The following is a 14,966-nucleotide window of genomic DNA, read 5'->3' on the forward strand; positions in this document are numbered from 1 at the left end:
GATTAAAGGAGCAGTGGAGCCTCGATCTAAGTGCCAATGTGTCAAAAGTAGGCCACATACTAAGAAGCTTTAGGAAGAAGTCTAGATATTTTCATTCTGGAGAAGGAGTGAGAAATGATAAAGTTGCATTAAATGGATTATCAGGGAATACAAATACATTTGTTCTATAAGAGAAGAGACCCAGTTCACTTTCCAATATTGATAAATGGTGTAGGGTACGCTTGACACTTGGATGGAGCTCTACATAACTAGTTACATAAGATGGATAGAAATTGATCTGAGGACCTTAGTAATGACACAAAGTATATTGGAAGTTTGTCGTATCATGAAGTTAAGATGGTGCGAACGTTTTGAATATTGAAGGGATCTAGCCAAAGTTTTAAGGACCAATAAAATCAGTAATGATCTCGAGTAAGGTACGTGAAAAAGTTGTTATTTCATATGGGCACTTCATGAGACTTGGTAAAGCAGGCAGAGTCACATATTTGCCCCAGGAATTGGTAATAGAAAGGAATCAAAACTAGTATTGCTATATACCATATCTGAGTGCAGTGGGAGCAATTGTGTGTACTAGAGATATCAGGAAAAGATCAACGAGTACTCAAATATAATGATTTAGTTTCAAATGGAGGAGAAATGCTCGCACTTGTACTAATAATCTTCTTTTCTTTATCCCCAGTTTATTAAAAAATTCGAGGATGAATTTTTTTTAAGAGGGGAAGAATATAATAACTCAAATTAAAAAAAAAAAAACGTAGATATTCGCAGCACACCCCCCCCCCCCATTTCACCTCCCTCCTCTCACTTTCGCTCACCTCTCCCTATCTCTTTTCTTCTTTTTCCAGCGAACCACCACCGTTGGCGATGCCTGCTAGCACGGCACAGCTCCGACGACCCTCCAAGTGGCCTCCAGTGGCAGCTAGAACCACCAGAAGCGGCGGCAAGCGAGAGAGAGAGAGAGAGAGAAATGGGTCTCAAACTTTGAATACTCGTATCTGGTGATCCCGACGTCTGATTGGAGTGATTCTAGCGACTATGGACTCCTAAGAGAGAGTTCTTTCAGATGAGACTAGTCTCGTCGGATTTGGTGGCCCTTTTTTGCACCGGTGAGGAGAGAGAAAATCATTTTTTTTTTTTACTTTCCGACGAGATTTCCGACAATCTGACCTTTGGATCGACGATCCAAGACCAACTGTGTACTCAGGAGGAGGAGAGGAACATTTTGGTGTAACCAATTCCAGCAGATGTTGCCGACGACCGACGGCAGGCCACTGTGCATGGTGGTTCCGGCGGTGGCTCCGGCGAGCTTTGGGGATGATTCAACTTACAGAGGCTTCCTTATAAATTTTTGGAATTTTTGAGACAGATAAACTTTAGATAAGATTATTTTCATTATTTCTCAGTCTGCGGTGCTTAAATACAGTGTTTCTTTAATAGGAAAAATTAGATAAAAATTCTAAGAAAAATATATGTGGATTTTAGTTAGATTTCTAGCATTTGAGCATATAAGATCATCTGGATTTATGGTATTTAAATTTATATGATTGGTTGAAGCTTGAGGATGGAGGTTTAAATACGTGAATATTGAATTGGGTTGAATTAAGAATATGTTAGTTGTAGGAAACTTATGGAATTGAGTAATATTCTTGAGTAAAATATTAATGGGTGATTAGAAAATTACAATTCCTTTTGTAATATCTTTATAACTTTATTAAGGACCACATGACAAAATTTTAGAATTTTTAGAGCTTGTTTGAGTGAATTTTTATAAAACATCAATTATAGGGACTAAAATGTAATTTTTCAAGTTTACGACTATTGTCTAATTTGGAAGGCCCAGGAGATACCATATGATGTTGATGAGATGTGATTGTGGAAATTGAAATTTAGAAGTATTATTTAAATCTTTTTGCAGGTTGAGTAGGTCTTAAGTATAGGGGAAACTCTGCCGAATTTTTAGTATAAATTAGGATGTGTTGCCTCTTTCAATTTATTTTTATTTGAATTAGCACTAATAAATTCATAATAAAATTATGTAGGTGATTAGGGTCAACCATCTTCCTACACCCAACCTCTACAGTAATCTCTGGTGTACTGTGAGTAAAATATTAATTTTAATTATAATTTCAATATTATTATATGTTCAAGCATGCCTATGCATCATTTATAAATATGTATCTATGTAGTTAAACCCTAGGCACTTTTTATATTGCATTCTTAATTGATGAAGTGCCATAGATGTTGTTTATGGTAATTTGGAGCAGTGTGCATGCGTTGGCGTGCGTGTAGTGTGTGGTATTGGATATGGATAAGACATGTAGACACGACTTGAGAGACACTCGCTGAGACCCGGTCCTCTTATGGATAAGTCGAGGTAAGCACGGCTCGAGAGATACTTCCTGGCCCTCGCATTTGATTCATTAAGCGAAAGTTTGGCTTGAGAGACACTCACTGGCAGAGGTTGGATTAAGAGAGCTGTATAGGGGATCAGCTCCCGTATATGCATAGTTTGAATATTATTGGTTGTGTGTGTGCTCCAAATTACCTTTTTACTGTTATGATGTGACTTGTATGGATATGTATGATGGTGTTGCATTTCATTGTTAGGACGCATTAGTTTTAGATAGCTATAGAAATTATACTTAAAATTTATATTTTACTCTCTGAGTCAAACGCTCACTCCTGTTCACCCTATTTTTTTTTTCAGGCTACAGGAGAAACTTTTTTCAGAATAACGTGCTTCTTTTCTCGCAGGTTATCGATAATTACTTAATTTTATTATTATTCTCTAAATTTGTAATTTAGAACTCCGCATGTACTAAAAATAGTATTGATCTTGTCAGAAATTATATGAATTTAAGTTTTGTATTAATAAATGAAAAATTTTTATGATTTTTAAATAGTTTGTGAATGATGTAACAAGGTTGAACTGAGCTTTTCTAATTTTAATTTTTGATAATTATTGGGTTAAGTTGGTTGAAAATAAAATTATAATAGTTAATTTAAATTATTTTATATATATGTTTGGCCTAAATTGTGGGCTTGGTCATGCGTTTGGGAACAATTAGGCTTATTACGGGTCTCGGAGTTTTATACTGGCTCAGGTTCTAGTGTCGATCTGATCCATAGATTGGATCGTGACATATTTAAATAAAAAAAAATTAAGAAATATAATTTTTTAATTTTAGGACTAAATTTTTTAATTTAAATTCAAAAATTAAAAAGTTTAATTTTTTTATTTTTTTAAATTAAATTAAACTTAGATTAAAATTTTTAGATTAAATTAAATAAAAAATTAAAAATAATTAAATTAAAATAAATATAGGGTGTAATATATATATATATATATATATATATATATATATATATATATATATATATATATATATATATATAATTTGATTGATAAACATTGTGATTTGCAGAGAAGGGATGCGTTCACATTCAGAGTCAAGTAGGTAGTGGATTGACACCTTTATCACGCGTCTTACCTAATTTATTTAATTTAAAAGTGTGATTATTATAAACTTCATCTTATATAAAAATAAATTTAATAATTATTTAATTTAATTATTACAAAATTTATCCCCATATAAAATTAAATTTATATTATAATTTAATTAATTTTTTTTATTTATGAATGATTATCGTAAACTTTACATTATTTGATTATGATATAATAAAAAAATAATAATAAATTAAAAAAATTGACAAAAGCAAGGAAAAAAAAAAAAGAAAGAAAAAGGACGCGGTTTGGTTGTGCTGTGTGTCCAATAAGGCGAATCTAGCTGTGTGTTCTTCATTTATTTCTTTTTCTTTTTCTTCTCTCTCTTCAACACAAAGTCCGCGTATTCTTCTCCATCAAATTCGCCGTTCGGTTCCAATTTTGGGTAATTTTTTTCTCCTCTTTATTTCAATAATTTTTTTTTTAATGTTCTTGCCTTGGTTTCTTGATGGTTCCTCATATTTCATTTTTTTTTTCTTTTTATTTGCGTGTCCAATTCAAATATAATCTTGTGTTCATGGGTTGATGGGCTTTTCTTAATAATTAAAGAATAAACTGATAAATATCTACGAGGGGATGCTTGTGTGGGTCAAATATTACAAGCTCAGCTTCTGGGATTCTTCCAGATCTTTCTGGAAGTTTAAATTTGTGGGCTTGAATTACATGCCTTTGTTTTCCTCATAAAAAGGTCTCCCTTCTTGAAATTTTTTGTCGAAACTGTCTTCTTGAATTTATATGTATATTTTGTGGTGCTCTGCTATTTAGAGATTCTGAGTTAATTATCTGTTTTATTCATTTGGTAAGAACTACTCTAGACTTTGTTTGTTTCTTTTCTTTAGTTGCAATCTCCATAATTGTTTTCTTCTTGAAATGAAAATTCATGCTACAGTTTTTTTTTTTTTTTTTTTTTGTGGGATTGGTGTATTTTAAGATGAAGATTCTTGTTTCTGGATGAAAGTTTTCTTTTTTTTTTTTTTTTTTTTTTTTTTTTAGTTTGGGTCTTTCAAATAGCTGGAGGTTATTTCCAGGTGATTTTCTGATCGATAGATCTTGAAATTTATACAGTTGGTTTCTACTAAATTGTAATTTTGTGACATTTTCTGGTGGTTTAAGGTTCTCTTTGATGGTGGTATTTTGTATTGGTAGTGTTTATCATTAATTAGATCTGAAGATAGTTGCAAAATTTTCATCTCACTTCTTTCTGTGTGAATTCAAGGTTGGAATGGTGTTTGCCTTTCTATATTATGCTTTCACCTTGGCTGTGACAGATTACGAGAAAAGGTGGTTGCTGAGGAGGGGAAAGAGAGAGAATGGAGGAAGCAATGGCAACGCGGTATTGGTGTCACATGTGCTCTCAAAGGGTGAACCCCATAATGGAAGTTGAGATCAAGTGCCCATTTTGTCAAAGTGGATTTGTAGAAGAAATGAGTAGTAGTACAAGGGAAAATCAGGAGCCTGATTCTGATTTCAATTCTGATCGTGCACTCTCCCTTTGGGCCCCAGTCTTGCTTGGAATGATGGGAAATCCTCGTTTACGTAGAAGATTAAGAAGAATGGAGTTTGAAGAAGATGGCGATGACAGCGATGATGGTGAGGCACACCATGGAGGAGAAAGTGAATTAGACCGTGAGCCTGAATCAGTCATGAGAAGAAGAAGAAGAAGAAATTCAGCTACAATGGTACAATTGCTTCAAGGAATTCGAGCTGGAATGGTATCTGAATCAGAGAATTCTGAAGGAGATAGGAATAGAAATGGAGATAGAGATAGAGGTAGAGATAGGGAAAGAGAACGAGTCATTTTGATCAATCCTTTGAGTCGTACTATAATTGTTCAGGGTTCATATGATTCAAGCAATGGTCAAAACCAGAATCACACTCCCATTGGGTCATTAGGTGATTATTTCATAGGACCTGGTTTAGATTTGTTGCTACAGCATTTGGCAGAGAATGATCCAAATAGATATGGTACTCCACCAGCTCAAAAGGAGGCAGTTGAGGCATTGCCTACTGTAACAATGAATGAAACTTTGCAGTGTTCAGTTTGTTTGGATGATTTTGAGATTGGCACTGAGGCAAAGGAAATGCCTTGTAAGCATAAGTTTCATAGCTCTTGTCTATTACCATGGCTGGAACTTCATAGTTCTTGCCCAGTTTGCAGGTTTCAGTTGCCTGCTGATGAGTCCAAGTCTGACTCTGAGAGGTCTCAGATTAGCATTAATGAGAGGGAGAGCAACAATACCAATAATAACAATAGTAGCAGTAGAAGTACTAATAATAGTGATAATCATCAAAATCATCATCATGGAAGTAGCATTGAAGTGGCAGAAGGGGAGGGAAGAAATGGAAATGGGAATGGGCGAAGGTTTTCATTTCCATGGCCTTTCAATAGTTTGTTCTCCTCTTCCTCTGGATCACAATCCAGTGGAAGCAATTCGAGCTCAACCTCATTGGCAAATGCTACTGGAAGTGCTTCTCAAACAGATGAGAATTGAGTTTGATTTTCTTACTAGCTTCATGTTCTCTAAGTTGCTTGAATGTGTGTTGCTTGTTTATGTACATAGTATGTTACTATTTAAGCCTGAATCTTTGAACAAAAGATTGTGTTTTGAGCTGCCAACCTTTTTTTATTTATTTATTTTGCAAGAAGAAATATCAGCTCCTTCTATTTCGCCTCCTCTTTAATTTGTATGGCTATTTTAAAGCTATTTTATATATATATAATGGTAATGTAAAATGGTGGATGGACTTTGTGCTTGCTTGAATTGGTGGGGTTAATGCTCAAATTTCAATTTAATATCATTCAAAGTTCTTCTAATCAGATTTTATTCAAAGTTCTTCTAATCAGATTCTATTGGGTATTTTGATTAGACGTTAAGAAAAAATAATTCAAAGTTTGATTTATTTAAAAATAAAGAAAAAAATAAATGAAATGAAGTAGTTATTAATAATATTTTAATCATAATTAAAGAAGTTTTTTTTTATGTAGAAAAAAAATAATTTTTTTATTATGTTTAATTTATTTAGATTTTTATATTATTTTTAACTAGAGTATTCAATAGAAATTTTTATACTAAAAATTAAAGTTAACAGATGATGATGAAGATTCGTGGTGATAAGAGAGGTGGAGCCAAGAGACATAGGACCAATCTTTTTTCATAGATAAGACCTTTAAGAAATTGTTATCCCTTGACCCATGCCATGTGGTGCCTGACCTGCCTCATGATTCATGAAGTGGTTACCACCTAGAAGGCGTTGGTTTTATCAATTATGTAAAGCCTTTTCAGCTTGACCTGAACAGAAAATGATTTTTCCATTTGTCTTTTCTTAAATATTTTGGTGTGACTTGGTGTAGGTTTTTAATATAATATCTCTAACTTTGCTTACCTAAGAGATTATGCATAAAACAAGGAGGGAAGGCGTTTCATGCTGTAGACCATTGTGAATTGTCTTGTTGAATCATCGGGGTTCTGTGGGCTGCATCTTTAGTTGAAACAAAGTTTTCTTCTACATTGTATGAGCTCTCATCATTGTGATGAGAACTTCCACTATATTAGTAAGTTTTTTAATATATTTAATTTGTGGTTTATGCGAAATTAAAGTGGATTCTGATATTAAACAATCAATCCCAAATAAAAAGGCTTAAATCATAACAATAATTCATAAATTAAGGTTTTTTTTCTTTTTCCTTTCAGCTGATCTTTAGAATGATATTTCCTTTGCCAACTTAAATTCTTGGTAAAAATTGATAAAATTAAAGAGATTAGCCACAGATTTGAATTATGTCACTTGCACATGAACATATGACTTTTAAATTTTCTTTTTTGTTCAATTGAGTTCAACTGAAATTCAAACTCAAAACCTTACCATTCTATAACCTTACCATTCTATAGACAATTCTAGTACTCACTGAGAGTATTAATGAAGATCTGAACTAAATAAAAAGAAATACTACTTTAATCGAAATATCAGATGACAAGATATACAAATTGCATTCTCCATTCACCTTTTTCCATTTCATTATAAGTTTACAAGGAGAATGATGAACATGCAGCCTTGAATGGCTTGCTACTTATTTTCACATTTACAGGCGCAAATTTTGGAACTCCTGTTTGCATTAATTCATGTAATTGCTTCTGGATGATGGCATATGTTAAACATAGCAGTTAGAACAGAGTGCTAAAATTCTAGTAATTTACAGTTGATTTGATCGCATCCAGTATCTGCATCCAAGGAGGCAAAAATAGGCTGCATTAGGAGGGAAAAGGAAAGAAAGAAAGAAATACAAAATATAGTAGGAGGAGGATCTAATATTGGCTTTCAACTTATGAGCTTTAGGATACAACTCACTTTGTTCTTGGTGGGCATATAGAATGGCTCAAAAACAAGAGGGAAGGGCGTATCCAGACCGCAAACTCTAGCAACAGGAGCTTCTAACTGCAAAGACATTCAGTATTTTAACTAGCTGTTCTAAAACGATCTTACATTTTCAGTGTTCAGCAGATAATACTATTTATTTCATGAAAACTTCCGACATAACCACGTCCTACGCAACCCCTTCCCAGCAAAACTAATTATCGCAGCACATTTTTCAGTCCATTGATTGGATTTATATCAATTGCTATATTGTTACAGCTTGCTGTTCAGGAACCATTGCACAGATTCCAATTCAGCTGAATATCCACAGGGAAAAATAATAAAGGGGACAATGCTCAGATATCTTTCTGTTACAAATAAATGGTAGCATGCTTTAGTAGTATTAGTTGCTCTAAAAAATAGAAAGAAGCCTAAAAGTTGATACATTTTAATTTATGGAAGTTCTTGCTATCGTCAAACCACTTAAGGATCAATAATGAGGTCATCATAACTGAAATATCCATAAAGATAAAAGCAAACAGAGATGGAGTTAATGCTCACCCTTAAGAAGCAACGTTCAACAATAGATGCAGAGATTTCAGCACCAAAACCTCCAGTCACTGGAGCTTCATGACTAATCTACAAGAGGCAAGAAAATGATTGTTACTGTACCAGACACTTTTTGGGAAGCACAATTTTGGAGGACATAATGTACTTACAAGAAGTCTTCCAGTCTTTCTAACTGAAGTCTCCACAGTTTCTTTATCCCAGGGTATTAAAGTTTTGAGGTCTATCAGTTCACAAGAAATTCCATCCTGCAAAATCCCATGTATCATCTTTATATTTAAATGTTCCAACAGTGAAAACAATGATAGAAATGTCCTTCTTAGCGCAGCCCCCCCCCCCCCCCCCCCCCCCCCCCCCCCCCAAAAAAAAAAAAAAGGATAAACACAAAGACAAAAAGAGGAAGATAACACAGGGAAAGAGGGTGGGAAAATAGCAAAATCCTTGGGGCCTATTCACTTGTGAAAAATTGCGGTAGTTTTCTAGAAAAACTTTCTAATAAAACTAGAAAATAGAGTTCCATGTCCACATGTGCCAGTTTTCCTTCTTTTCCCTTCTTCAAGGCTACTGCACCATTTCTTCTACATCTCTTAATCAATAGGTGGTTCATAACTTCATATAACCAATGATGGTCAGGAGTGCTTAGACATGAATAATTATTTTACCTATTATGCATTCTATTCTATACATAACATCATAATCTCCAGGACCTTGTTCTCCTGTCCCTACAAAAATATCAAAGCAAATCATTTATCCCAACTATGCCTTTTGGTGTTTGTCTAGACTGTCTAGTTTTAAGTTGAATTGATGCAAAAGTATTACTGCCTTTTTCATAGTTGAAAAAGAAGCACTACCCTACTTTTATCATTTTCAATCAGCTTATTCTGCTAGGAATGCAGTTCATAATGTGGAATATATTAGTGATAATTTCATTGAAAAATGGGAGAAGGTTCAAAGGAAAAAACAAAGGAAGCATTTTGGTGTGAAAATGGGAGAAATACTTTATCTTTATCTTCCTAATGTATTTGGATTTAGTTTAAGTTCCTATTTAGTAGAGCTATTTACCTATCAGGATTGAGAGTCTAAAACTTTATAAATACTCTCAAAACTATGTATTTCATATTCAGATTCTAATCAATAAATTTCCAGCATATTTTTTTTACTCTCAAATTCTCTTTCTCGTGTGTGTGTGTGTGTGTGTGTGTGTGTGTGTGTGTGATTTATCTAGCTTTGCTGCGTCAGTGCATTAGCACTTTCTTGAAAAATGCGTGTCTCACAAACTTAATCTCAAATTCAGATTGCTAATCTTTACAGAGGAGCTTTGCATTGATACATAGTGCCATTATTTCAGGAACCTGCCAATGCTTTAGCAGCTATTCATCAACCTCTTTCATGCTATAACAAAGTGATGCCATTACCCAAGGCCTTCCTCCAATATATAAGTCCTTGATAACAGTTAATCTAATCAGGTATCTCCTCCCGTGTTCTTTAAATCTATGCTTCTTGCTTATGAAGCTCATATGGAACATATTAGTTAATCTCCTTCTAATTCATGTATTAGAACTCACCTACTGCTCATTTCTGCTAGCTCCATCATCGATTTCTCCTTCATCTACCTTCACCTCATTAGTTCAATCATTTTGCTATTAATCTTTATCAACTCATGCAAAAATTAATGCTAGCCTTCTCAAAGCTAACAAAGTTTCCATTGTGCATTGAATTCCCATTGAGTTGCCCTAATCCTTCTTCCAAATTTGGTACAAGCTTCACATAGGTTATGCTCATATGTACTTATCCTTGGCTAAACTTGTCCTTGTATAATTGTCTACAAGATATCAAGGGAGTTTACATGTTGGTGACATGGTTTTATAGAGTCACAGGCCCATCATCCAAAAGGGATAGCTGAAACTGCTTTTCAGGTCTAACATACATTCTGCAAAGGCAATATTTTAGATGTTGCAAAAAACAGTTTGAAAAAGTTGTTTAGCTGTTTTCGAGTCCTTATGACTAATACATGTTAAATTTAACTTAAAACCAATTTTTAATGGCCTCTAATTAATATATTTAAAGTAGTGTTTTTCTCAACAATAGCTCAAATAACAATGCCAAACAGCCTTATGGATGTCTCCATTGGAATATTAATGTGAGCTATAGGCTATGTGAAAATTTCCAACTCATAACCCTTGGTGATCATGCTAGGTACGGGCGGCACAAAAATAAGAGCAACAATTTTGAATTCCTATTGGCTCACAACAGAAATAAAACAGAATAACCACACACAAAGTCAATTCTAATACCATTTCTAACAATATTGGCCCATCAACCAAAAAGGTTCACTAAAGATAATGTCATTTAGCCTAACAAATATACCAAGAATCCTTCTATAGCACTTTTGATGCAGGATACAAATCATGACTCATGGAAGGTAGAGTTCAAGTTTCATGAAAGGGAATTTTGTGGCAATTTACCTTCTCGGCATCAGTACAAGCCTGCTCCATGATAGACAGTTGTGCTCCCCAACCAACAAGAGTTATGTCACTGCCTTCTCGGATCACCTGATATTTTAATTGCAATTTTGTTCAGATTTACAATTCCAAAAATCTTCCCTAAAAGGCAGAAGTAGCATACCTCTGCCTCTGACAATGGCAACATATAATCATGCTCAGGGACCTCTTCTACTGCCAAGCGATAAAGCCACTGCAAATCCAAGGGATTTACTTGACATCAAACACAGAAATGTTGAATTGAAAAATATGGGCCAATTATTTATTTAATCTGGGCAGACAAGGCACAGTACTTTTGGTTCAAAAAAGACAACAGGGTTTGGATCCCGTATGCATGACAATAATAATCCTTTTGCTTGCTGTGGACTTCGAGGGATAACCACCTGTAAAAGGGCAACTAGTTAAGAGTTATTAGAGATAACGTGTAAATTTCATACTTGGAAAGAGAACTGCAAGAGATTTAATTGTCTTTTAAGATTAGGAGGCACTAGCAAGTAGAAGATTACTTCTCACCAGCATTATGGAGGTCACCTAACACAAACTTAGATTTAGCAAATGAAAGTAATGGCACCAAAAAAAATAATAACAATAATAATTTTTCAGTTCATAGAAAGACAATGTCATATTGAAAATGCCCACCATCATCTCACTTAAAAAAGCTTAGCTGAGTCAAACTTAGAGTTTGGTTGTTCTACAAGTAACATAGGAAAAATGTTCAACTTTATGAGAGTTTCATAAATTTTATATGTGACAGAGATCAAAGAAAAAAAAAACTTTTCTGACATTAAAAGGCACAAAAAGAACAAGGATTTCGAACTAAAAAAAAAAAAGATGTAAATTGTGTCTTGTTTTGTTCAACATATGTTTGCACAAATGTTGACATTTTAATCAACATTGTCCCAAGTGCTGAGCAGCCTGTGACCTGGGCTGTGGTTACTGGTATGACCTGCTAGCTAAAGTACTTAGCCGTCCCAGACCTATCCCATAATTTCACCAACTACAGCATCCAAATACTTTCAACAAACAATTTTATGATGTCATAGAAACCCATGATACACATAGAGTAGGATGTGTAACAAACACTTGCTGCTCAGAAATGCCAAGCATTCCAATTAGCATTAACCAACACAAACACCCTCTCCAACCCCCCCCCCCCCCCCCCCCCCCCCCCCACCCCAACCCAAACTCCCAGGCCTATTCCATAATTTTACCAACTACAGCATCCAAATACTTTTAACAAACAATTTTACGATGTCATAGAAACCCATGATATACATAGAGTAGGATGTGTAACAAATATTGCTGTTCAGAATTGCCAAGCATTCCAATTAGCATTAACACACCCCCACTTCCCCCCCGCCCGCCCCCCTTATCCCCTCCCCCCCCCCCCCCTTCTCTCCCTCTCCTCTTCTTTTTTCCTAGTAAAGGTAAAAAAAAAATTTGATAGCAAACCGAACAACTCAAGGGAAGGAAATATACTTTGATACCAGGAACATGACAAAAGAAAGCTTCAGGGGATTGAGAGTGATAATGTCCACCATGGCCCACAGCTCCATATGGTGCTCTTATGGTTAAACCTAGGGAATCATTTTAAACATTGTCATATTAAAACAGGTAACAATATGGGGAAAAAAGGAAAATAAAAAATCAGATGTTAAGCAGTAATTATATGCAAAAGAAAAATGAAACACCTCCACAATCATATTGATTCCCACTCCGGTATCTGAACTTTGCGGCTTCATTAACAATCTATTAAATTGAAAACGCCCATCAATTATATGGAATTGTGGGAATAAGAATAAAAGTCAGCACTGAGGTGAGGAGGATACTTGCCTGATCAAAAGCAGGATAGATATAATCTGCAAATTGAATTTCTGCTATGGCCCTGTTCCCCTATCACATGTGATTAACAGAAGAGTTACAACTACCACATAAGAATGCATCCAGGGTTTAGTTATAAAGCCTTTGCACTCCATGCATTACTATTCAATACTCACCATTGCTGCCAGACCAATGCCAAATCCAACAATGCCCTACAAGACCATTTAAATAATGATAATAGTTATTCAAAATTGATAAAGAAGAAAGAATGCAATATGAGAAAGGCAAAGCAAAACACAACAATTGGAAGGGAAATAATATTTGAATGTTATGTAAAATCAAAAGTGAGAGATCCATGTGAGGCTTCCCATAACAATCAACTTATGCCTAAAAAAGGTTTTCCCCTCAGATCTTTAAACTCATATTCAAACAGCAAATGTGCAAATTATACCTGAGAAACGGTAGAACAGCTACGGTGAAACATCAAATTACCTGCTCACAAAGAGGAGTATTGAAGACTCGATTTTTGCCAAATCGTTCAGTTAGTCCAGTTGTGCAACGAAACACCCCACCAAAGCTCACATCTTCTCCAAACACATAAGAACTGGAAGACAGTGTACATATTGAGTTCAAAGATGAAGTTTTATCAGGAAACACAAACTCTTTATGATTATTCAAACCAGATTTTAGCAAAGACATAACCACTAAGTTGGAAATTCATGACCCCAGTCATATATAACATTCAAGGCTGTTTTTAAGCAAAACCAGAGTGCATCCAAAGTGCTTAAGGCATCAACTGGTACAAGTAGTTCATCAAGAGTAAATGGCTCTATAATAAACAAATAATGAAACTAAAATTTAAAACCTCAAAAAGGTAATTGACATGAAGTGGTAAAGTCAGATAATATGGTTAAATAAAGGCATTAGAAAAAAGATGATGACTTGTGCCAAGGGATTTCAACTCAGCCAATTGTCATCCATAAGTCCATAAACTTTTCTATCTTTTGCTCCTATGAACTATAGAGACAATACCCTTTCACAATCTGACTTGCGCTTGCAAGAGAATTTATGACAATAGCAACGCCACCTAATAGTTTGGCAAGATTCTAGAGTTATATCTGATCATAAAACAAATATGCATAAGGACCTTACAACCAATAGCTTTGGGAGGAGAATCTAGCCCTGCATTTGAAATTAAAAGGAATTCATACAAGTTCCTCTTTTTTTTTAATTGTCGGCATTGCTCAACATGACACAGGTTAGAGCTTAGAGGTAAGCACTAATCAACCATTGGTATCATCCTATCCAAGCTCTGTGTAGCCACTATTCTTCAAAAAATTGAATGGCTATTGAAATAATCCAGTGGAGATAATTCCCAAGAACAAAAACAATTAGCTGCTATAATTCCCAAGAACATAAACAATTAGCTGCTACAAACTTGGAGTTGTCAACCGGGCATTTGAATACATTAAAAACAAATAATCAATTTTGACATCAAATTCAATCAAATGAAAAACCAATTCGCCTCTCTAGCAAACCAACCATAAAGAATAACATTCTAAAACAGCCTTTCTGAAATCACAACATACCCATTAACCATCCGAAGCAAAAGAGCATATAAAATATACTATCTCGTAGGAAAACGAGAAGTGGGTTTTAAGAGAAAGTTACCGAGGATCGGTTTCTAAGGCGAGATGGAGAGCTTGGTTGATGGCAGAACAAAGGTTCAACAATTTAGCAGTTTGTTGTTGTTGTTGTTGTTGTTGTTGTTGAATAACCTTACCCTCACAAGCTGTGGAGAGTTCCCGCTTCTCGCAAATTGAAACGGATAGTCTTCTTCCATATCTTCTCAAACAGCTCGCCATTATTTGCAGAGATTTTGTTTCAGTTCTAACAGGATAAGAACACGGACTGGATTGAACAAAGAAAGTCTAGGATTCTCTCCCTATACAGATAAACATTTTAGAATAAAATTTTATTTTAATTAATTAAATATCTTTTTTTTATATATTTATTGAATATAAATTTAATGTTGATAAAAATTATTATTTAAGAAAGATAAATATATAAAAATACGGTGCACAATTAGTTAAAAAGTAAAAAAATATATATATACAGTTAAAAAGTGAAATAAATGAAAATTATTTTTAATATTTTTCTTGTGTTCGCATGTTGCATAAAAAATTTATTTAATTAAGAAAATATAATTCTATATTTTT

The 14,966-nt window shown here is 34.3% G+C and overlaps 2 protein-coding genes across 4 annotated transcripts; one reads left to right on the forward strand and one right to left on the reverse strand.

The window, feature by feature from the left end:
• The first annotated feature begins 3,728 nt into the window (after positions 1-3,728).
• Positions 3,729-6,187, forward strand: LOC110632297 (E3 ubiquitin-protein ligase SIRP1). Of its 3 annotated transcripts, none has more exons than XM_021780463.2 (2): positions 3,729-3,890; positions 4,774-6,187. In XM_021780463.2, the coding sequence occupies exon 2, from the start codon at positions 4,816-4,818 to the stop codon at positions 5,995-5,997; it is 1,182 nt and encodes a 393-aa protein (XP_021636155.2). In that variant the 5' UTR covers positions 3,729-3,890; positions 4,774-4,815; the 3' UTR covers positions 5,998-6,187. The 3 variants fall into 3 exon arrangements, with proteins under 3 accessions (XP_021636155.2, XP_021636156.2, XP_021636158.2); XM_021780464.2 differs by lacking the exon at positions 3,729-3,890 and adding an exon at positions 3,930-4,304; XM_021780466.2 differs by lacking the exon at positions 3,729-3,890 and adding an exon at positions 3,930-4,193.
• Positions 6,188-7,437: 1,250 nt separating this feature from the next.
• Positions 7,438-14,707, reverse strand: LOC110632317 (2-oxoisovalerate dehydrogenase subunit beta 1, mitochondrial). The gene is made up of 13 exons (XM_021780505.2): positions 14,419-14,707; positions 13,240-13,351; positions 12,924-12,959; positions 12,760-12,819; positions 12,618-12,675; positions 12,406-12,503; positions 11,220-11,309; positions 11,051-11,119; positions 10,891-10,977; positions 8,578-8,673; positions 8,420-8,497; positions 7,853-7,939; positions 7,438-7,725 (listed from the first exon to the last, which is right to left on the reverse strand). Exons 1-13 carry the CDS (start codon positions 14,610-14,612, stop codon positions 7,690-7,692), a joined length of 1,101 nt encoding a protein of 366 aa, XP_021636197.2. The 5' UTR covers positions 14,613-14,707; the 3' UTR covers positions 7,438-7,689.
• Positions 14,708-14,966: the final 259 nt, after the last annotated feature.

The sequence above is a fragment of the Hevea brasiliensis genome, chromosome 15 (genome assembly GCF_030052815.1).
Source record: "Hevea brasiliensis isolate MT/VB/25A 57/8 chromosome 15, ASM3005281v1, whole genome shotgun sequence".
NCBI classification, from domain to species: Eukaryota; Viridiplantae; Streptophyta; class Magnoliopsida; order Malpighiales; family Euphorbiaceae; genus Hevea; species Hevea brasiliensis.